The sequence below is a fragment of the Felis catus genome, chromosome B4 (assembly GCF_018350175.1).
Source record: "Felis catus isolate Fca126 chromosome B4, F.catus_Fca126_mat1.0, whole genome shotgun sequence".
In the NCBI taxonomy this organism is placed as follows: Eukaryota; Metazoa; Chordata; class Mammalia; order Carnivora; family Felidae; genus Felis; species Felis catus.
The window spans coordinates 141049277-141069846 of record NC_058374.1 but is presented as its reverse complement, the minus strand read 5'-3'; the positions used below and the strand labels follow the sequence as shown (position 1 = coordinate 141069846).

At 57.9% G+C, this 20570-nt stretch overlaps 1 protein-coding gene across 5 annotated transcripts; it reads left to right on the top strand.

Annotated features, from left to right (window-relative positions):
- The first annotated feature begins 2581 nt into the window (after positions 1 to 2581).
- Positions 2582 to 16241, top strand: LOC109501870 (transcription initiation factor TFIID subunit 4-like). 5 transcript variants are annotated; one of them, XM_045062535.1, is made up of 6 exons: positions 2582 to 3345; positions 3672 to 3825; positions 6233 to 6428; positions 8737 to 8883; positions 9203 to 9298; positions 10422 to 11941. In XM_045062535.1, exons 5-6 carry the CDS (start codon positions 9286 to 9288, stop codon positions 11681 to 11683), a joined length of 1275 nt encoding a protein of 424 aa, XP_044918470.1. In that variant the 5' UTR covers positions 2582 to 3345; positions 3672 to 3825; positions 6233 to 6428; positions 8737 to 8883; positions 9203 to 9285; the 3' UTR covers positions 11684 to 11941. The 5 variants fall into 5 exon arrangements, 3 of the variants coding, with proteins under 3 accessions (XP_044918470.1, XP_044918471.1, XP_044918472.1); XR_006601214.1 differs by lacking the exon at positions 10422 to 11941 and adding an exon at positions 11949 to 16241; XM_045062536.1 differs by lacking the exons at positions 6233 to 6428; positions 8737 to 8883.
- Positions 16242 to 20570: the final 4329 nt, after the last annotated feature.

The following is a 20570-nucleotide window of genomic DNA, read 5'->3' as shown; positions in this document are numbered from 1 at the left end:
CAGGCGCCCCTCATTTGAATTACTTTTTAATAGGGTGCCATATAAGGGAGATTTTGAGAAAAACAATCACAGAGGAGAAAAATAAAACCCAGTGATTGTAAGTAAAGGCACCGAATCGCAGAGTCTGGGGGGTAAAGAGATGTGAGTAGCGTTTGTCCAACATCCTGGGGGCCTGTCAGGCAGGGCTGCTCAGAGCCAAAGGTGCCAACTGGGGGCGCAGGAGATTGTCAGTGGGTCCGGGGCTGCTCCCAGGGCTCCTGGGGCCCCACATCATCTCCACGTGGGACTTGGGCCTGGAACCCTCTCCCCCCCTTCCCCCATAAAGCCTTTAACGCAGAGGAGAAACACAGATGGCTCAGGCACCTCTCTGTCTCCTAAAGCAAAGCACCGGGCCACCCGGAGATGTGGCCCTTTCCTCGTAGGCTCTGCCTCCCGGTGCCGGCGGTCAAGGGCTGGGGGACGCCTGGGGCCATTCAACCAAGCTTGGGTCCTCCTGGGGCACGAAGCCCCGTGGACACCAGGCTGGACAACTGAGGCCGACTGGTGGCTCACCTCCCCTCTCGCTTCGTGTCTCCGGCTTTCAGAGAGCCGACAAGCAGACTCGGCCATGGGCACTGATGCTCCTGAATCACTCGTCGATTTGTCGATTCGCTGGTTCCTTCATTCAGAAAGCCAGCAAGCAGGTTGCAGAGCCCAGACCGGACCCTGGAGCGACTACCCCCCACCCCAGGGCAGTGGCCGGAGAAAGCCACAAGAAGGGCAGATTTGTAAACAGCACTCTCTGAAGGGCGAATCCTCCCCAGGGCTGGGTCCGGGTTCAAGGCAAGGGCGTCGTCACTGCACATTCTCCTCGCCAGGCCGGTCCCGGCGGGCAAGGTGCGCTCCGAGCTGGCCCTGAAGGAGGAGACCAGCCTCCAGGCAGAGGGGGCTGCGTCGCGGGAGGGCTGGGAGCCGGTGGTGGCACTCCCGGGGGTGCCGGGCTGCGTGCTGTCATGACGTGGATCCAAATTCCGGGTCTCCCACTTACGGACCGGGAGGTGCGGGGAGTGTGGTGTGACCCCCACGCCCGCGAGTCTGAAGCCGAGGGGATGATACGCGTGTCCCGTCAGATCGCGAGGATGCGGGGATGGCCGGCAGCGGTCAGCTCGCTCTGTGCCTGGGGAGGCCGTCCCGCACTTGGCAACGAGACATGAGGAGCAGACTGAGCGGTGTTCGCGGATCTGGCCGGAAGGCGGCTGCGGCCCAGCACGGGTCCCCTGCTACGGCCCCGCGACCCGGTCCCTGCCTGAGGCCGCACGATGCGCACAGTCAGGCAGCCCACCGCTTGCTCACCCAGAGGGTCTGTTTTGGGGTGCTGCGGGATTCGGGGTCCCTTTGCCTCCCGCCCCCCTCGGCACTCCCTTGTGTCCCGCACGCACCACGAGACCGTGCATCCCGTGAGACCTGCCTCTGGCCCCGTCAGAGGACCCGGGGGGTAGTGGTCACTGGGCCGAACCCCGCGCCTGCGGCCTCACGTGACTCCCCTTCTTGCCACTGTCCCCGTTATCCCTGCTTTGTCCTCCCCCGTGTCAGGGAAACTCAGAGACGCCCGCAGGGGAGGGCGTGGGGGGCAGAGACATCTTGCGGTGGGGCCTACTCAAGCTGAGGGTTGAAAAGGAGGTGAGACCCAGTGTTCTCTCCTTGCTCAGCCACACTCACTGTCATCTCCTTTGTCGGTCAGAGACGTGAGGCCAGGCCAGGCCAAGACTGGTGGGGGGGGGGCGTTGGCGAGCAGAGACAGGGGAGACGGGCCAGCAGACGAGAAGGCTGAGTGTGGCTTGATATGACCCACCTGGGGACATCTCTACTGCCACACTGAGCCTTGCGCGATCTCCCGAAATCCTCTCGGTGATTCTCAGAGGTAGGTCCTCCTGTTCCCATTTGGAGGAGTGGCCTTGGGGCTCAGAGAAGTCGGGTCACCTGCCTAGGCCAGTCCTCTGACAGCAAGTGACGATTTGAGTTGGGACCTCTTGACTCCAGGCCCTGAGCCTCGAACCCCATGCGTAAGCACCGAGTGCCCCTGGGCCCTATTTGTCATTCGAAACTCACACCCTGCGGAGGACGCATCCCATGGTGAGTGCTCACTTTGTGGTGTCTTTGGAATATATGCACGGATAGGTAGGTAGACGGATAGACGAATAAGTGGCTGGATGGCCCAGTAGCGGATGGATGGAAGGAGAGGCGAGTGGACGGACGGATGGATATTTGGACGGATGGGCGGGTGGATAGATGGAGGGGTGAATGGTTGGGTGGAGGGAGGGGTGAATAGATGGGTGGAGGGAGGGGTGAATGGATGGGTGGAGGGAGGGGTGAAAGGATGGGTGGAGGGAGGGGTGAAAGGATGGGTGGAGGGAGGGGTGAATGGATGGGTGGAGGGAGGGGTGAATGGATGGATATTTGGACGGATGGGCGGGTGGATAGATGGAGGGGTGAATGGTTGGGTGGAGGGAGGGGTGAATGGTTGGGTGGAGGGAGGGGTGAATGGTTGGGTGGAGGGAGGGGGTAAATGGGTGGGTGGAGGGAGGGGCGGATTGGGAAATGCTTCAACATTCCCCATCACCTCCAGCGCCAACATCGACTCATCTCTTGAGACCCTACAGGGCGCTCCTTCCGAGCCGCCCTGTTACCGCCGTCCTTGACGCAATTTCCTGAAAGGAGACAAAGAGCCATTTACTGGAACCGGGGCTGCCCCTGGATTCTGAAAACTGACGGGAGGAAGGAAGAGTGTCCGGCCACTGGTCTAGTCCTTCCCGTTCACAGATCTCAGGAAGTCCTGGGCGTGCCCCAGAGGCCTCGTGTCCAGGCACGTCAGGAATCGGAGGGAAAAGCCCCATCTCCACGAACCCCTCCTCTCAGGCCCCCAAAGCCCCTTGCTCGGGGCCCTGCACTCACTAGAGGCTCAGAGGCGGGCAGGACCAGAGGGAAGAGCGCAGGGGGCAGAAGGAGGCACCGCACAGAGAGAGGGCAGCCCCGCGGCCCGGGCCCTTTGCCCGTCTTTGGGGAGCAGCTGAGCAGGCCCGGTCTTAGAGCTGCACAAGCCAGAGGCAGGTGCTGATTCCCTGGGGCTTTTGCAAAGCAGCAGCACGCATGGGGCCCCGGGGCCTGGGGGGCTCCGGTCCCGCGTGGGAGCCCCGGTGGCGGGGGCCTGCGTTCAGTCGGGTTCCGACGACAGCCTCAGGCGAGCCTCCGATGCCCACGCACAGCCTCTCCCGTGGCCGTTGGATCCAAATTCTGCGGAACCCAGAAATCCCTATTCAGATGGAGGTCTTCTCCTTAAAAAGCAGCCGGTGAATTCCAGACACTCGTGTAAGAATTTCTTGAATTACAGCGGCCCTGCGGCTCTTGGTTCCCTTTGTGGCCGCGCGGGGTCGCGGAGCGCGAGGGGGGCTGTGCCCTCGGCCCCCGGCAGGTGGCGCTGTGCGACCGCTGTTGTGCGCGATGGCCATTCCCAGGGCTCAGCGCTCCAGTCTTACGCAACAGTTTGCAGAACCCACTGTTGATTTAGGGATTTGGGGAGCCTTACTTAAAATTAAGTAAACACATGAACAAGGGAGTCACTGTCTTTCGAATAGGACTGTCATCTGTGACCAGTTCATCCGTTAATGCCCGAGTTTCACTGTGTTTTTTACCAGATCCTCCTTTGCACGCGTCTCCGCGCCTCGAACGCCGTCCTGCTCCTGCTCCTGCTCCGGGCAGAGGAACAAAGGGGAGCAGCTGAGGTTCTCTCTGGGCTGGTCCCCAGGAGCTGCCGGCGGAATGGGTCTGCGGGGGCCTGAGGACTGACAGGTGAGGCCCCCGCAGGGCCTGCGTAGCTTGCCTTTCGCACGTGCTGGTAGGGGAGGGATGGGAAAGAATGTTCCGGAAGGCCTGCAGCTGGGCATTTGGTGAAGGTGACGTGCTGGTGGGGTCCGCAAGGCTCTGGGCCTGGACCCTCCCACCTGCCTGCAGCCCAGTGTGGGGAGGAGCTGGACCATTGTAACCCCCACCCCCAGTTTTGGCCTGAACACGGGGACACAAATCTCTCGATTTGGGTGGCAAAGCTTCCCTCAGACGCTGCTCTAAAATGTGCACACGCCTGCTTCTTTTCGGGACAGGAGAGCTTGGACTCTGACAAAGTACACATTTCAATTTATTTATGTTCTAGAACGGCTAATTATAAGGACATGTGGGCACCAGGAGCGACGTGATTATTTATGCTGCTCTCGCCCCGTGGTCTCCACCAGAAGGGGGGTCTGAGGCAGCTGGGGCCCCAGGGCCTTTGTTGGCAGGGCTCTGGGCTGCTTCTAAGCCTTCGGACCATCCAGACCGAGGTCCAGCAGTCACCTCATTTCAGGTGTTTAGGGAAGGATGCGCCGTCCCCCGGTGGGGTGTCCCCCCAGCCGGTATCATCCCAAAGCTGTTCCCTTATTGGGGGTGGGGCGTGGACCCCACCGAGCACCAGCCCGGCTCCAGTCAACCCTGGGAGGTCACGGAGCAGCCCAGACCCCCACCCTTTGCAGGACCGTTTCCCTCCCATGGAGGGGGTGGTGGGGAGGGGGCCGTGTTCCAACTTGCCCCTTCCCCGGGGGTTGGGGGGCTCTGGAGGGAAGCGGGAGCTGGGCTAATGTACTCACTCCTGCGTCTCTCCTGGGAAGGGGCTTGTATCTGTGCTGTTTGTCGGGACCCCAGACACGGCCCCAAAATTGCACCGTGAGTGAGCTTCCCGGGGCCCTGTCTCCAACTTCTCACGCACCTGCAGACACTGCGAATTCGATGCTGGCCCTCTAACAGCAGAGTCCAGAGCCTCCCGTCCATGACCTTGCCTGCTTGCACACAGGCCCTTCCAGGGTTTTCTGCAGGGCTGCGGATGTGAGGATCGCTCCTCCTTCTCCACCCCTCCCTTCCCCTCCCCTCCCCCACCCCTCCCCTCCGCCACCCCTCCCCTCCCCTCCCCTCTCCTCCCCTCCCTTGCCCTCCCCCGCCCCTCCCTTCCCCTGCCCTCCCCGCCCGGCCCCACCCCACCCCTCCCCTCCCCTGCCCCCTCCTCCCCCACCCCTCCTCTCCCCTCCCCTCCTCCACCCCTCCCCTGCCCTCCTGAGTGAGGCTACTTCACGATTGCCGCTGCTTCCACAACACATATTTGAAAACCAGTCTTTGTCAAAGTTCAGGCATCAGACCGAACCTCACCTTCCTGCTACCTATGTGAGCAGTTGGCCCGAATCTGCGCATCTTCGTGGCGGCTCCGCTCTGCAAAGCCCCCAAGTGTGAATGTCCCACCAGCTTATTTGCCAGTGACCATGAGTTGAAAGCCACGCACTTGTGGGGTTGGAGGTTTCAATCGGGTCAGTTCAGCTCTTCAGAGAGACCCTGAGTCGGCCCTGCCTGTCGGTTACCAGGAAGAGAACACGAGTGGCCCCCGTGTTGCGGGGGACAGACCCCCAACCCTTTTCTGCTCTGATGAGCCTCTGCCCTCCCCCCTCCACGCCGTGGCTGCCACTCGCCCGCCCCTCTCACAGTTGCGGGGTCACCCGGGCCAGGAGGCTGGGCGTCCCGTGGGTCAGTCGTGGGGCCAGGCGTGGTCTCCACCCAGTCCAGGGGCACGGAGCAGCAGGCCGTGCGGCAGGCGGGGGCACCCAGAGATGGTGGCTCAGCCTGGGTCTCCCGCTGGGCTCATCTCGGCGCCTTCAGGGGCTGGTGCTCCATGTCCCGATGCTGATGCCCTCCCCACCTGCCCGAGCCTCGGCTCAGGGAAGGGGTCTGCGCTCCTGTGCCAGGGCAGATGAGCTCATCGGAGGCCCCTCCTCTGGAGGGTCATTGCCCCAGGCTGGGGTTGGGGGTCCCCAGAGCGGCAGCCCTGGCTGACCTCTCTTGCTGCGTCCTTTCTGGGTGAGAGCTCCAGCCTCCTGCTGGCTCCTGTTACCTGGGCCGCTGGAGGCCTTCACCTGTGACCGCTGCCGCCTGGTGGGGACTCTGGAGAAGCCAGAGCACAGTCAGGGGCTCCAGGCAGGAGCATGTGAGGGGGCGGTCAGGGAAGCCACCTGGGAGGTGATGGGAGCAAAGCTGGGCTGGTGGTGGGGGAGGTCCCACATCTCAGGGCACTGGGGATGAGTGCCAGGCGGACAGTGTGCCTGTGGTGTAGACGGCAGTGCCGAGGGAGGGGGAGACCTGACCTGGTGTGTGTGGGGGGGTGGGGGTCGTGGGGCTCTCTTGCCAGGTGCACATTAAGGATGGCTGGGTCTTCCTGGATCCCGTCAGCAGCACGTAATGCCCGTCTCCATCGTGAGGACGTCCCCTGCCCTTAAACCTGCTCGGTGTGGGGATGAGGCGACTCTGGTGTTTCGTGGTCGGTGTTGGGGCAGCGCGTCCTTCTCTGTCCCTTTGCCCGTATCCACCTGGCCTTCGTGTGTGACGTGAGTTGCTTGATACAACGTATAGTTGGGTCTTGTTTTTCTTTTTGCCTGCTCTGACAGTCTCTGTCTTTTTGCTGGTGTCCTTGTACCACTGATGTTCAAAGTGAGTACTGGGCGCCTGAGTGGCTCCGTGGGTTCAACGTCCAACTCTCAGCTTCGCCTCAGGTCATGATCTCACTGTTCATGGGATTGAGCCCCATGTCGGGCTCTGCACTGACAGCACAGAACCTTCTTGGGATTCTCTCTCTCTCTCTCTCTCTCTTTCTCTCTCTCTCTCTCAAACAAATATGGTGACCACTGATACAGTTGGATTAGCACCCTGCACATTGGTTCCTGTTTGACGTTCATCGTTCTTTGCTCTTTGTAACTTTCTTGGTGGTCTGGTCTTCCTCCGCCTTCTTTGCTGTTAACTGAGCGTTTGCATGATTCCATTTTCTCTCCTCTCTCAGCATGTCTATTATTACCTCTTCCGTTTTGTTTTTTTAACCTTTTAGTGGTTGCCCTGGAGTTTGCGGTATCCGTTCATAACTAGCGCCAATCCCCTTTGATTAGCACCTTCCCGCTGCGGGGACGGTGCAAGTGCCTCACGGCGGGGGGGGGGGGGGCGCTCCCAGTCCCTCCCCCTGCTCCTCATCCATAAGCTCTAATCATCAAACATGTTGTTACTGCTTCACTTACTGAGACATAACCGACATATAACATATTAGTTTCTTGGCTTTTTGACGCTGGCCATCCTGACAGGTGTGAGGTGAGTCGTGCTTTGGGTTGGCATTTCCCTGATGAGCAGTGAGGTTGAGCATCTTTTCACGTGTCTGCTGGCCGTCTGGATGTCTTCTTTGGAGAGATGTCTGTTCATGTCTTCTGCCTACTTTTACACCAGATTGTGTATTTTTTGGCTTTTGAGTCATAGGAGTTCCTTATATATTTTGGATGTTAGTCCTTATCAGGTATGTTTGCAAATATTTGCTTCCGTTCCACAGGCTGCCTTTCCATTTTGCCGATGGTTTCCTTTGCTGTGCAGAAGCTTTTTAGTTTGATGTGGTCCCACTTGTTCGTTTTTACACTGTTGTCTTTACTTTCGAAGTCAGATCCAAAAAATCATCACCAAGGCCGATGTCGGAGAGCTCACTGCCTGTGTTTTCCTCTAGGAGTTTATGGTTCCAAGTCTTACTTTCAAGTCTTGAATCCATTTTGGTTTAATTTGTGTGTCCGGTGTGAGAAAGTAGTCCGGTTTCCTTCTTTTGCATGTGGCCGCCCAGCTTTCCCAACACAATTTGTTGAAAAGACTGTCTTTTCCCTGCTGTATATTCTTTCCCCCTTTATTATAAAGTAATTGACCGTATGTGCATGGTTTACTTCTGGGTTTTCTATTCTGTTCCATTGATCTGTGTGTCTGTTTTGTGCTAATCCCACAAATTTTGATTACTATAATCTATAATATAGTTTGAAACCAGGGATCATGGTGCCTCAACTTTGTTCTTTCCCAAGATTTGTTTGACTGTTTGGAGTCTTTTGTGGTTTCATATGAATTTTAGAATTATTTGTTCTATTTCTGTGAAAACTGCCATTGGAATTTTGATAGGGATCACATGGAATCTGTAGGTTGCTTTGGGTAGTATGGACATTTTAACACAATGAATTCTTCCAACTCATGAGCGTGGAATATCTTTCCATTTTTTCGTGTCTTTTAAAATTTCTTTCATCAGTGTCTTATAGTTTTCAATGCACTGGTGTTTCACCTCCTTGGTTAAATTTATTCCTAGATGTTTAAATCTTTCTGATACAATTGTAAAGGAGATTGCTTTCTTAATTTCTCATTCTGATAGCTTATTGTTAGTGTATAGAAATGCAACAGATTTCTGTCTGTTGATTTTGTATCCTGTGACTTTACTGAATTTGTGTATCAGTTCTTGCAATTGTTTGGTACAGTCTTTTTTTTTTTTTTAAACATTTTCTTAAAAAAATTTTTTTTTACTGTTTATTTATTTTTTAGAGAGAGAGGGAGAGAGACAGAGTCCAAGCAGAGGAGGCAGAGAGAGAGATACACACACAGAACCCAAAGCAGGCTCCAGGCTCTGAGCTGGAGCACAGAGCCCGACGTGGGGCTTGAACTCACAAATCGTGAGATCGTCACCTGAGTTGAAGTTGGACGCTTAGCTGACTGAACCACCAAGGAGCCCCTGTTTGGTGGAGACTTTAGAGGTTTCTATATATAGTATCATGTCATCTACAAATAATGACAGTTTACTTCCTCCTTTCCAATTTGGATGTCTCTTATTTCTTTTTCTTGTCTGATTGCTATGGTTAGGATTTCCAGTACTATGTTGAATGAAGTGGTGAGAGTGGACATCCTTGTCCTGTTCCTGGTCTTTGAGGGACTAAAAGCTTTCAGCTTTTCCCCACTGAGCATGCTGCGAGCTGTGGGCTTGTCGTATGTGGCCTTTATTATGTTGAGGTACGTTCCCTCTATGCTCACTTTGTTGAGAGTTTTTATCATAAGTGGATGTTGAATTTAGTCAAATGCTTTTTCTGCATCTTTTGAAATGATTGAATGATTTTCATTCCTCATTTTGTTAACGTGGTGTCCACATGGGTTGATATGTGAATACTATTATGTTTTTGAACAAACTCTTATCTGTTAGATCAGTGAAGAATAAGGAAGAGAAAAGTTTTAATTTGCCCTTATTCATTCATTCATTTTCTGACATGTTTCCTTTCCTTAACTCAAGTCTGAGACATGCAGTTCTTTCTGTTGCTTTCCTATATCTATGCAGGAGCCTGTGTGTGGGTCCTGGGGTCTCCTGTGGAGCCTGCTGAGGGGGGCGCTCAGTCAAGGACCTGACCACGATCGCAGGGGATGCTGTGCACAGGTAAGAGGCCAGGTGCTATGGGGAGGGGAGGGCATGGCTTTGCCCCTTGCCCATGCACCCAGGGGTGGGGGGGTGAGCAAGCCCCATCCCCTGCTTTGTCACTGCCCAGAGATGCTTGGGTGCTAGGTGGCACTCAGTGGACCAGCAGGAAGACCTCTCCCTCTGCGGGGGCAGCCCCCCGGGCACTGCAGGAGGGGGTCCCGGGGCAGGAGCCGATGTCACGGATTCTAGACCCCTTGTGCGGTGGGAGCTAGGGTGTGGTTCCCACTGTCAGGGAGCCAAGATCCCAGGCTGGAGCTTTCTTTTGCCCATGCCAGGGCCCTGGCCAGCTCAGAGCCTGACATGGGGGGGGAGCTCGGTCAGTATCCGCCTAGCTAGGACAGTAACCATCGCCTGTCACCATCGCCTGTTAGGCTGCACGGTCTGGGGGATCCGCTCCTCCTCTGACCTCTGGGCAGAACCAGCCAGACCACCCCGGGTCACCTGTGACCTGCAAATGCCTTGGCTGCTCCTCCCACACCCTGAATCGTGCAGAGGGCTCATCTCGCCTTCCCGTGGGTACACGTGGTCACGGTGGGAGATCCTGGGTTTTACCATCTGTTTTCCCCAGAGGTGGCTACCAGGCGTGGCTAATGACACGGGTGCAAGAGCCACGCTGGAGGGAAGAATCAGAGCAGATGGCTCAGAAATGTTCTCCCAGACGGCATTTCCTCTGCAGGGAGCAGGGATGGGCGGGGCGTTAGGAAGGAAGCGGGGGCTGGAGGGTCGGGCGTGAGCCCAGGGCCCAGGACGTGGCCACTGGCTTCCACTTGGAGTCCCCGCGTGCCACCAGCAGAGATGGACGCTGGACAAGTTCTGCAGCAGGTGCCGAGGGGGCCTCACGACCAGGCCTCACGACCAGGGCCTCAAGACCCTGTGCCTGGAGGGCCACTGGGCTACCGGAACATTCTGTTTGCAGGAAGCCCCTCCCCTGCATTGCTCAGGTCCATACGCTGGGGGCTGGTCCGCCATCCCTGGGACAGAGCACTACTTTTGGTTCTGTGTCTGTGTCTGTGTGTCTGTCTCCCTCTCACCTGGTTGAGGGAGACAAGTTCTGGAATGTTCCACCCTGTCTTGCCCACAGGTCAAGAACCATTGTGGGGTGCTGCTAACAAAAGGGTGGGCCCACGGATATCCGCCAAGTGGAGGGTGGAGACCGTCCTCAGGGCTGCAGCTCTGGGAACAGGGTGTGGGAGCCGTCCACACCGCAGCCACGAGCAGCCCTCAAAGCCCCCCGTCTGGGCAGGAACAGGCTCGTCGTGTGCGCCCCGGGCTCCATGGAGGACGTGCCTGGGACGTGGACGGCCACCTTTTGGGGCCTGTTGGCTCTATTGGGGCACAGGGTGTTCCTCCCCAGGTCAGCGTCCAGAGGCCACCTGGGGCGGACGGGGTCATTGCTCTGATGGTGGTGGCGGCATCCAGCCCCTTGCGCCCTCTGTCTGTGGTTCTGGGGCTGGAGACTGGATCCAGGTGCAGGCACTGAGTGGGGGTGGTGGCTCCTCCTGGGCAGGGTCCTCGGCCTCCTGGCCTCACCCTCGGCCTCCTTTTGTGGGAGGAGCGAGCGACACGCTGTTGTCCGCTCAGCCCTCCTGCCCGGGGGCTGCGGGTTCAGGGGCATCTGGTGGGTGTCTGTGGGTCAGGAGTGGCTGCCCCTCCCACCTGCTGCCTGGCCCGTGGTGGCCCCTGTCCTTCCGCTGCTGGCTGACAGGACCCCCGGCTGCTGTCAGGGAGCCGAACGCAGTCACAGCACCCAACCCCCCACCCTCACATCATGGTGGTCACCGCAGCGTCCTCCGGGCCTTCCCGGGACCACGGTCAGCTGGCGGTGCGTCCCCAGCAGGCCCAGAAGTGGGACCGCTGGTCCACCGGGGGCCCTCGCCCTCTCCTGGACCCGCAGGCTCGGTGGGGTGCGGGCCTTTCTGCTCCCAGCACATGTGTTCTCGCATGGAGAGTCACCAGGCCACTTGCCCTGGTCCCACGTCACCAGGAGGCTGGAGGGACGCGGCTCTTACAAGTGGGGTCTTCTGTGCCGTCTTCACAGGGGCCGCTAGCCCACAGGGTCCCGAGGAGTCTGGGCTGGTAATCTCGTGCAGGTGTGCCCGTCCCCGTACCGCAGCCTGGCCGTGGCCTGCAGGGTTCGAGGGCTGCTCCCCCACCCAGCCCCGGTCAAGGGCTTCAGAGAAGTGTCCTTCTTTCTCCCTTTGGTTGCTAGTTGTGGTTGGGCCTGAGCTGGGGTGTTTGCCGGAACAGAATGGTGCCCATCCAGGAGGCTCTGATCGCACCTTCCCCCAGATCACTCCCCGGGTCGCCAGGGGCCATCCATGTCCATATCCCTGTGGCCCCTGATTTTTCTCCAAATGTGGAGCAGTTCCTGTTCTGCAAACTTCCCACCAGTCAGTGTGGACGGAGATGCATTTACTTACGAATGAAATTAGAGCAGGCGTATTAATAACTCATATGAACTCATTTTTCTAAGAATTTGATGGAAGAATCCGTTGGTATTAAAAATGCTGTGATTTTTAATTGTTATTGCTTGTTATTTTAAAGCAGAATGCATTTTAAATAGCTCAACAAACTGTCTAATTAACCACTTTGTTTACATAAACAACAGGCCTTGAAAATGGGAGGGGCCTCTTCTCCAGAGTTATTGGGAACGGCGGAAGGTTCTGGAAGACGCGTCTATTAAAGAGGTCACTTCTGCTTGGCAACAAACCGGACCACGAGGCTGGATCAGGTTCGGTGTGAATGTCCACACTGGGCGGCCACGAGGCTGGATCAGGTCGGGGGTGGGCGTCCACATGGGGCAGCTGGGCCGGCACGCTGACCTCCCATGGATGCTGTCGCTCTGGTCTGGGAGAAATCCCACAGCAGCTCGGTGGACCCCGACCACCACGGCAGCCACGGGTGTGAGCCACTGCCTGCCGGCCGTCTCTTCCGCTCCGCACTGGGGCTTCCTGCCCCTTCAGGGGATTTTGGGGTCCGGGAGGAGGTGAGACGCTGCCTTGTGTAGAGTCTGCCGTCCCTTGTTGGGGGGACGCTGGGATTCCCTGAAAGGCGCTGTCCCTGTGGTCTGGGGGAGCGGCTCCCCACCGCCGTCCGGGCCTGAGTGTGTGGGTGGGGGCTCCCCCTCGCCGGCCCCCCTCCCTGGTCTCCGGGCCGAGAACGAGCTGTGGAGACAGGGCCCGGTGTGCCTTGGGCACCGTGTCACCTCAGCGAGGGCCTCAGGGTCCTAACTGCGAGGTCAGTGCTGGGCGGGAGGACATGTGTTAGATCCGCAGAAGTGGCCCGTGCCTTTCTTCCTCCTTCCTGCTCTCGGATCCTAAACCTGTCCCAGGTTCAACAGTGGCCTCAATCGGAATGGTGGCATCGCAGGACCTCAGGGTGACAGTGTAGGGAGATGGGGTCTTTATGGGGGGGATGTAGGTGAAATGAGGTCATAGGCGACCCTGATCCAATGTGGTGGGTGTCCCTATGAGAAGAGGAGGTCAGGGCACACACACACAGGGACGACCCCGTGAGGAAACAGGACGGACGGTGTCTACATGGCAAACAGAAGCCTCGGGAGGTACCAGCCCCCCACACACCTGGATCTCGGCCTCTGGCCTCCAGAACCGCGAGAGGAGGGAGGTCTGTCATCGAAAGTCCTGCAGTGCTTTGTCACGGGGGCCCCAGTGAAGGAACACACACCGGTCCCTGCTGTCCCCCAAGCAGCACCCAGCATCCCACCAGGAGGTCAGTGACCCCACAGCTTTGGTGGGGGGGGGGTGGGACGGCGGCCTGAGGCACAGGCCCAGGTGCTGCACAGAAATAGGGTCGATTCAAATAGGCGCTGGGCCTCCCCTCTTCCGCTCCCTCGCTCGGCTTCCGGTCTCCATCCTCCTCGTGGGCATAGCCTGTTGTGCGCAGAAAGATCCGGAACGGAAAGGGCTTTCCGCTGGGGACGGGTCTGTCAGACTGGACGGGCATGTCAGCTCAGAGTCCCCGATTTCCGGGGTCCCAAGACCTGGAAAGGTCCAGCGGGTGTGGGCATCGGGTTGTGGGCATTGAGGAGAGGCCGGGGGCCTCCGCGGGGCTGGGGCCACAGTGATTCGACTGAGATGCTGAGCGTCAGGAGCTGCGGGGCCTCTCACGTCTGTCAGGTGGGGCCTTGCAGGTGGCCGTGTGTCTATTGCACGTGTCCCTTCTGAGGCCTGTGAGCGCTGGGTGTGGGCATCCCAGCCCCCGGGCCGGGCAAAAAGCCCACGGAGCCGACGTGGGTCCCACGGAAGGACCGCGGGGACACAGTGCATCACCCACAGGAAGCCCAGTGGGGACTCATGGGGCCAGAGAGCAGACCTGATTCCTGTTGATTGACTTCGCCTCGAAAGGGAATTTAACAATGAAAAGTGAATTCCTCCTTGAAGCTTTGATAAGGGGAGAGGGCTCACATCCACGGCCCCCCCGGCCCCGGGGCACAGGGAGGACCGACCACGTGCCCCGAGGGCCAGCTCCTTGGTGGGCCCGGTGGAGCCTGGGGGGCAGGAGGAACCCCGCCCACGTGGCCCCATGTCCCCTTCCCCAGGTGTTCCCGTGGGACCCGCCAGCCTCCCTGCCCAGGGCGTAGTGGGACTTTTTGACTGTCTGCCCTCTGCCTCCCCCGGGAGATGAGCCCCTCGCGGCTCAGTGTCAGTGACTCCGGGCCAGCTCAGGTGTGGCCAGGGTTGGGACGGGGCGTCCAGCTGTGGGGGCGGAGGGTGAGTGGCCCACGCGGTGTATGGGGTCTGGGGTGGGAGGTTCCCGTGGATGCCCCTTCCTCCGAGGCTGGAGGCAGAGCCCAGAACTGGGGTCTCCTCCGGGTGGGGGTGGTCCGGGGGCCAGGAGGCCACAGAGGGTGTGTGGGTCTGATGGCAGTGCCTCACAGGGCAGCTGTCTGATGGAGGAGGGGGGCAGAGACGCGTCCGTGTGCCACAGCGCAGGGGTGGGGTGAGGGGGACGTGGCCTCCTTGGCAGAACGTAAGGTGGGCGTGTGGTGCCTTGCAGACCACAGACCAAGGGCTCCAGAGACACGGTGGGCCTTTGCGGGAAGGGAGGGAACAGGGAGCCCTGCGGGGGAGGGGTGTCGCGCGTTAACCATGAGGGTGCCGGCCGCGGCTGCCCCCCAAGGTCTCCTGCGCGCCACGGTCAACAGAGGGCTGCCTGTCCCCTGAGCTGCGAGGGTGGGGGGGGGCACCCAACAAGCAGGTGGCGGGCGGGGGGACAGTGAGTGCAGCGCCTCCCCTGGGGCCACCGAGGGCCCCGCGGGCTGATGGCTCCAGTGAGATTCCTGCAGCAGGAGGGCCCTGGAGGCGCGTCGGGGTTTCCAGGCTTCTCTTCCCTGTTCTTTAGGGCAGCACGTCCCCTCCCCCGACAGAACCCCCGGGGCCTGCCTGGCGGAGCCTGTCTGTGGGTCTTGTTCGTGGGGCCCATCCGTGGGGCCTCCCGGGGCCCAGGCTATTGAAGTTCTCGCCCCAGACGCTCACACAGGGCACCCTTGTGCCGCGTTCCTTAGGGTCTCCGCCCCGTCACCGCCTGGATTTCCTGCAGGCCCAGGGTCCCCTTAGCTGTCTGCACGTGGGCTGGAGTCTGCGTCCACGCACTCGCTCTTGGGGCGATTTCCTCACGCATGCGGCCACTGTGTCCTGCTCAGAGACCCCCTGTGGCCGCCCCACTCCCCGGCCCGTGCCCGGTGGCTCCTGGGGCCAGCTGTCTCTGCCTCAGAGGGTGTCCTCGAGGGAGGGGCCTGTCAGCATGGCAGACGGGGACCACGAGCGTCCACGTCTGTGGGCAGGCCCCCTTCCTACATCAGTTCTCAAAACGCGGCGTCTGGGTGTGAAATGGGATCGGGGTCCGCAGGAAGGGTTCTGGCGGCACATTTGGCTCAGGGAGACGTGCATCTTCTCCTGGGCCTGCGGTCAGGGCTCCAGGGAGCGGGAGACGCACCTCGGGCGCAGCGTGCTGGGCTCTCAGGGTTCCCACCCTGCTTCTTTCTGCTCGGGACCAGCAGTCCCAGCCTCCGCAGCGGACCCGTCCAGATCTGAGCGTGGGACCCTCACGTGGCGCTCTTGGCCAGCACGTTTCCCGTGGACCTCCTGGCGGGCAGCCTGGCACAGTGGTGTAGCCGTGTCCCCGCAGACGTCACCATGGAGCTTCATGAGACGGTGGCCACGTGGCTCTGAGTGTTGGGGGGGTGGTGTCGGCAGTGAGGGCAGGTTACGGGCCCCCGAGAGCCTGGTTCCGTTTGTGAACAGAGTGTGGGCACCAAAGGGGACTTGGAAAGCGGTCCTCATGTGTCTCAGCCCATCGGGACGTCTGTAGCAAAGGCACCATGGACAGGGGCTCACACAGACGAGTTCATTCCCATCTTCTGGAGGCGGGGAATCCCAAGACCACGGCGCCACAGTCCCGCCATCGGGTGAGGCTGCCTCCTAGCCGTGTCCTCCGGAGGTGGAAGGGGACCGATTGTTTTGGGGGCCACAGAGGGGGACAGCGCGTCAACATACGCCTTTGGGGAGGGGGGGCGGGCGCTCAGAGCACAGCAGTGCCCTTCACCCCCGGCCCCTTCGCTTCCCGGGTGGACTTCCAAGTCCTGGGGCGGCAGCTGAATTCCCACCAGGCCCGGGGGGTGGGTCAGCAGGGCCGGAGCAGCGGGAGCTCAGTCCTCGCACGCGCTGAAATCCGGCAGGAGCACACGGGACCCCAACTCGGGGACCCTTCCGCTTTCGAATGTTCCACCGGCCAAGTGCTGGCCAGGAGGTTAGCAGTGTCACCGGGCTGAGGATATTTTTAGTTGGTAGACCTCAACTTTGACTTGTCCCTGATTTGAAAACATGCTTTTGTTGTAAAACTGAAAAAAAAAAAAAGCTTGTTAGAGAGGGGCTGGAAAACACTGAAAGACACTAAGAAGAAAATTAAAAATAAATCATCCATAGCTTGACTGCGCAGAGCTCATTCCTGTTAATTTTTTTGGTGTGTTTCCTACCAAAGTTATATCTTTGTAAGGTTGTCGTATCGAGAGCACGGGGGTCACGTCCCACACCCACCCTGTCCTTAAAATAGAACGGTGGATTCCTAATTAAGAGCTTCTTTCGTTATCACGAGTAATGAGCTGTAGCCAGGTCTGCATGTGTGGATTGCGAATTCTCTTCTTCTCTTTTTGTATCGAATTATTGATGCCACGAATACAAGTGAATCTCTGAATCTTCTGCTGACTCCCAATTAGAACAAAACAGAGACACTTAACTGCTGTGTGTTGGAAGTCTGGCCTCTGAAGAGCAGGAGGGTGGGGCCCGTGGGCCCCTTGGTGACCCCAGGACCAGGGAGACGCGGGGGCGCCCCGAGGGCGGGTCTGGTTGGTGCCCGGTGGTAGCCCCTGGGAAAAGCTGAGTTACTTGGTTAAGTGGGGGCCGGCTCCCTGGAGCCTCGTGCTTCTGAGACAGCCGGGCGATGGGCGAGGCCCAGCCGGCCAGTCAGCTCGAGACCGCTTGCCCGACACCCCCCGTCCATGGGGCCCCGGGAGCCTGCCCAGAGCAAGCTTCGGGGCACCCGGCAACGTGGGTGCCTCTAGACCTGGCACGCTCGGGCGTCGTGGGGAGAGCGTGCCCACCGGGAGGCCCTTCACCGAGGCAGCCCCCCCCCGCCCCCTGTCCCATGTCCCCCTTCCGGCGGAGCAGAGAATCCCTCACCTCTGCAGGATCGCTGCTTCCACGGCCCCTCCTGGCCACGAGGCCCTGCCGGCCGGTGGGCACCACCCTGGAAACCTCAGGGGCCTGTTGGCAAGCAGGGCAGCCGCACGCGGTCCAACGGCAGCATGACTGAAATGCAAACTGTCCTGTGACCCCACTCCCTCCCCCAGGTCATTGTGGGTGCCCTGCTGCCGCTGATGAGTGGGCCTCCCAGGATAATGCAGTTTTAGTCAACAGCAGGATTGTTAAATATATGAAATTCTTTTTTTAAATAAAAACGTTTATGAGAGAGAGAGAGAGAAGGAATGGGAGTAGGGGAGGGGCAGAGAGAGGGAGACACAGAATTGGAAGCAGGCTCCAGGCTCTGAGCTGTCAGCACAGAGCCCCACGCGGGGCTCGAACTCATGGACCGCGAGATCATGACCTAAGCCAAAGTTGGATGCCACCCGGGTGCCCATAAATATATATGATTCTGAGCTAGTGTTACAAGGTCAAGAAAAACTTGCAACGCACCTGGTTAGTCCAGGGGAGGTGAGAGGGTGGGGCCGTGAACAGTCCAGAGTGAACACACACGCTCTGGTCCGTGGGGGTGGGGGTAGGACGGGGGGCCCAGGGCCTGGCTGGCGGGCATCTCTCACACAGATAAAAACACATAAGCCACGAAAGAAAAAAAAATCAATGAATTGTACTTGGTCCAAATTAAAAACATTCCCTATTTGAAAGTTACCATCGAGGGGCACCCGGGGGGCTCAGTCCGTTAAGCGTCCGACTCTTTGGGCTCAGGTCACGGGCTCACGGTTTCACGAGTCTGAGCCCCACATCAGGCTCTGTGCTGACCGCATGGAAACTGCTCGGGATTCTCTCTCTCTCTCCGGCCCTCCCCCATTTTCTCTCTCTCTCTCAAAACAAATAAAAAACTCAAGAGAAAGTTACCATCAAGAAAAGGACAAAGCGAGCCACAAAGTAGCGGCAAACGGTCATCCGTACATCTCGGGAAAGACTTTTGTCCAGAATAGGAAGACCGGGTCTAACTCAAACATCGCAGTTTTAAAGGCAAGATCGAAACGTGTGAACAGACACTTCACAAGAGACTGTGGTAACTGCTGCTGTGCACAAGGAGAGAGGAGACCCACGTCCCACAGGGCTCAGCTCGCGCTCCAGTGCTCACGTGCCATGCGGCCGGGGCTGGGCGCCGTGCGTTTCTCTTCTGAACAGGGAGCGTGTGGCCCGACAGGCAACCACTCAGAATGGAGCATGGGCCGCAGGCTCTCTGCAAACACGCTGAGCGAGAGAAGCAGACGCAGAGGGCGTCCTGTCACGTCTGTTTGTCTTAAAATCCCACGATGGTGACAGAGCTGGCCCGTGGCCGGCTGGCGTCACGGGATGGGCTCGGGAGATGCGGGTACGGGGGGGGGGGCACATCCGGCAAACCCATGAAACAGTACTCTTAAAATGGGTGAGTTTTATTTTTTATCAGCACATCTCAACAAAGTGGGATTCAAACGACCTGGAACTCATGAGAAGGATCGACAAATGCATGCCGGGTACACACACACACACGTGCACGGGCTGCGGACATCGCTACACAGGCGCACATGTGCGTGCGTTCACGTGTACGTGTGTTTTTAAGGGATGAATAAGCGTATCTTCACACACTACGCGCGTTTATGTATTTAAGTGGAAAATCGTACATTTGGACTGATCGTTGACTGATTGAGATCGATCGACGCTGCCAGTGAGAGTGCGGTCAGCCCTCCCTCACATCGTCCAGGCCCCGGCTCGGGTCAGTCACCCGGCAGGTGGGCCCCCCGGGCAGGGAGACCCCAGCTTCCATGCTCCGACACAGGAGGCGAGGTCGGTGCGCTCTCACTCCCTTTCCCGGTCTCGGCGCCTTGCACGTTGTCAAGTGCTGTCATCGTGAGCACGCATACACCGGGGCCAAGGATGTGGGTCCTGGCTTCGTGTCTACACCCCTGGAAGAAACCGCTGCTCGTGTGAAGGGTGTTTGTCTGAAATGACAAGACGGGCGTCCAGTGGCTCAGAATTCGCTCTTTGCCACGTGCCTTGTGTGCACTCTGCTCTGTCCCCCACGGCTCCTGGCCTGAGCACATTTGTAAAACAAACCATTATCTCCCCAGGAAGAGGGCAAACCATCTGTCTGCCCAGCTTCCAGAAGCATCTCCTGAAAACCTCACGTGGGTCTAACGGTGCCAGCTACACACGGTTTACTTTTCTCGGGACACGTGGAAAAGCTGAAGTCTTTCTGTCAGACTCTGACCTTAGTGAGAGCAGGAAGAGTGGCATTCCCCCCGGGGTTGAGCCTGCGGGTGGCTGTTGTCATTTGGGGAAACACTCGCTCACCTTCCTGAGCGCCGGGGACCAGGGACCCCGTGCAAGAGAGGTCTCGGCCCCTCGGGTCTCATCTCCTCGGGTCTCAGGTGCATGGGGTCAGCTCATTGGGTCTCACTCCCTGGGTCTCAGCTCTTCCGGCTGTGGCTGTCTGAGCATCAGCGCAGGTAACTCGAGAATCTACAGGGACTGGGACAGACTGAGTAGTGACTGGTCTATGTGTTCGGTAGCCCTTCCAAGGTGCTCTCCTCACAAAGTTACAGGGACTCGGAAATGCTGTGACACTGAGTTCAGCTTAATATGTAAAGAGTTTTTTCTTTTTTTTTAAATGTTTCTGTGAAGGACTTTATTTTTTATTTATTCATTTTCTTAATTTTATTTTTTACTTTTTAAAATTTACATCCAAATTAGCATATAGTGAAACAGTGATTTCAGGAGTAGATTCCTTAATGCCCCTTACCCATTTAGCCCATCCCCCCTCCCATACCCCCACCAGTAACCCTCTGTTTGTTCTCCATATTTATGAGTCTCTTATGCTTTGTCCCCCTCCCTGTTTTTATATTATTTTTGTTTCCTTTCACTTATGTTCATCTGTTTTGTCTCTTATTAAAGTCTTCATAGGAGTGAAGTCATATGATTTTTGTCTTTCTCTGACTAATTTCACTTAGCATAATACCCTCCAGTTCCATCCACGTAGTTGCAAATGGCAAGATTTCATTCTTTTTGATTGCCGAGTAATACTCCATTGTATATATATATATATACCACATCTTCTTTATCCATTCATCCACCGATGGACATTTGGGCTCTTTCCATACTTTGGCTATTGTTGATAGCACTGCTATAAACATGGGGTGCATGTGGCCCTTTGAAACAGCTCACCTGTATCCTGTGGATAAATGCCTAGTAGTGCAGTTGCTGGGTTGTAAGGTAGCTCTATTTTTAGTTTTTTGAGGAACCTCCCTACTATTTTCCAGAGTGGCTGCACCAACTTGCATTCCCACCAACAACACAAAAGAGATCCTCTTTGTCCGCATCCTCGCCAACATCTGTTGTTGCCTGAGTTGGTAATGTTAGCCATTCTGACAGGTGTGAGGTGGTATCTCATTGTGGTTTTGATTTGTATTTCCCTGATGATGAGTGACGTGGAGCATGTTTTCATGTGCCGGTTGGCCATCTAGATG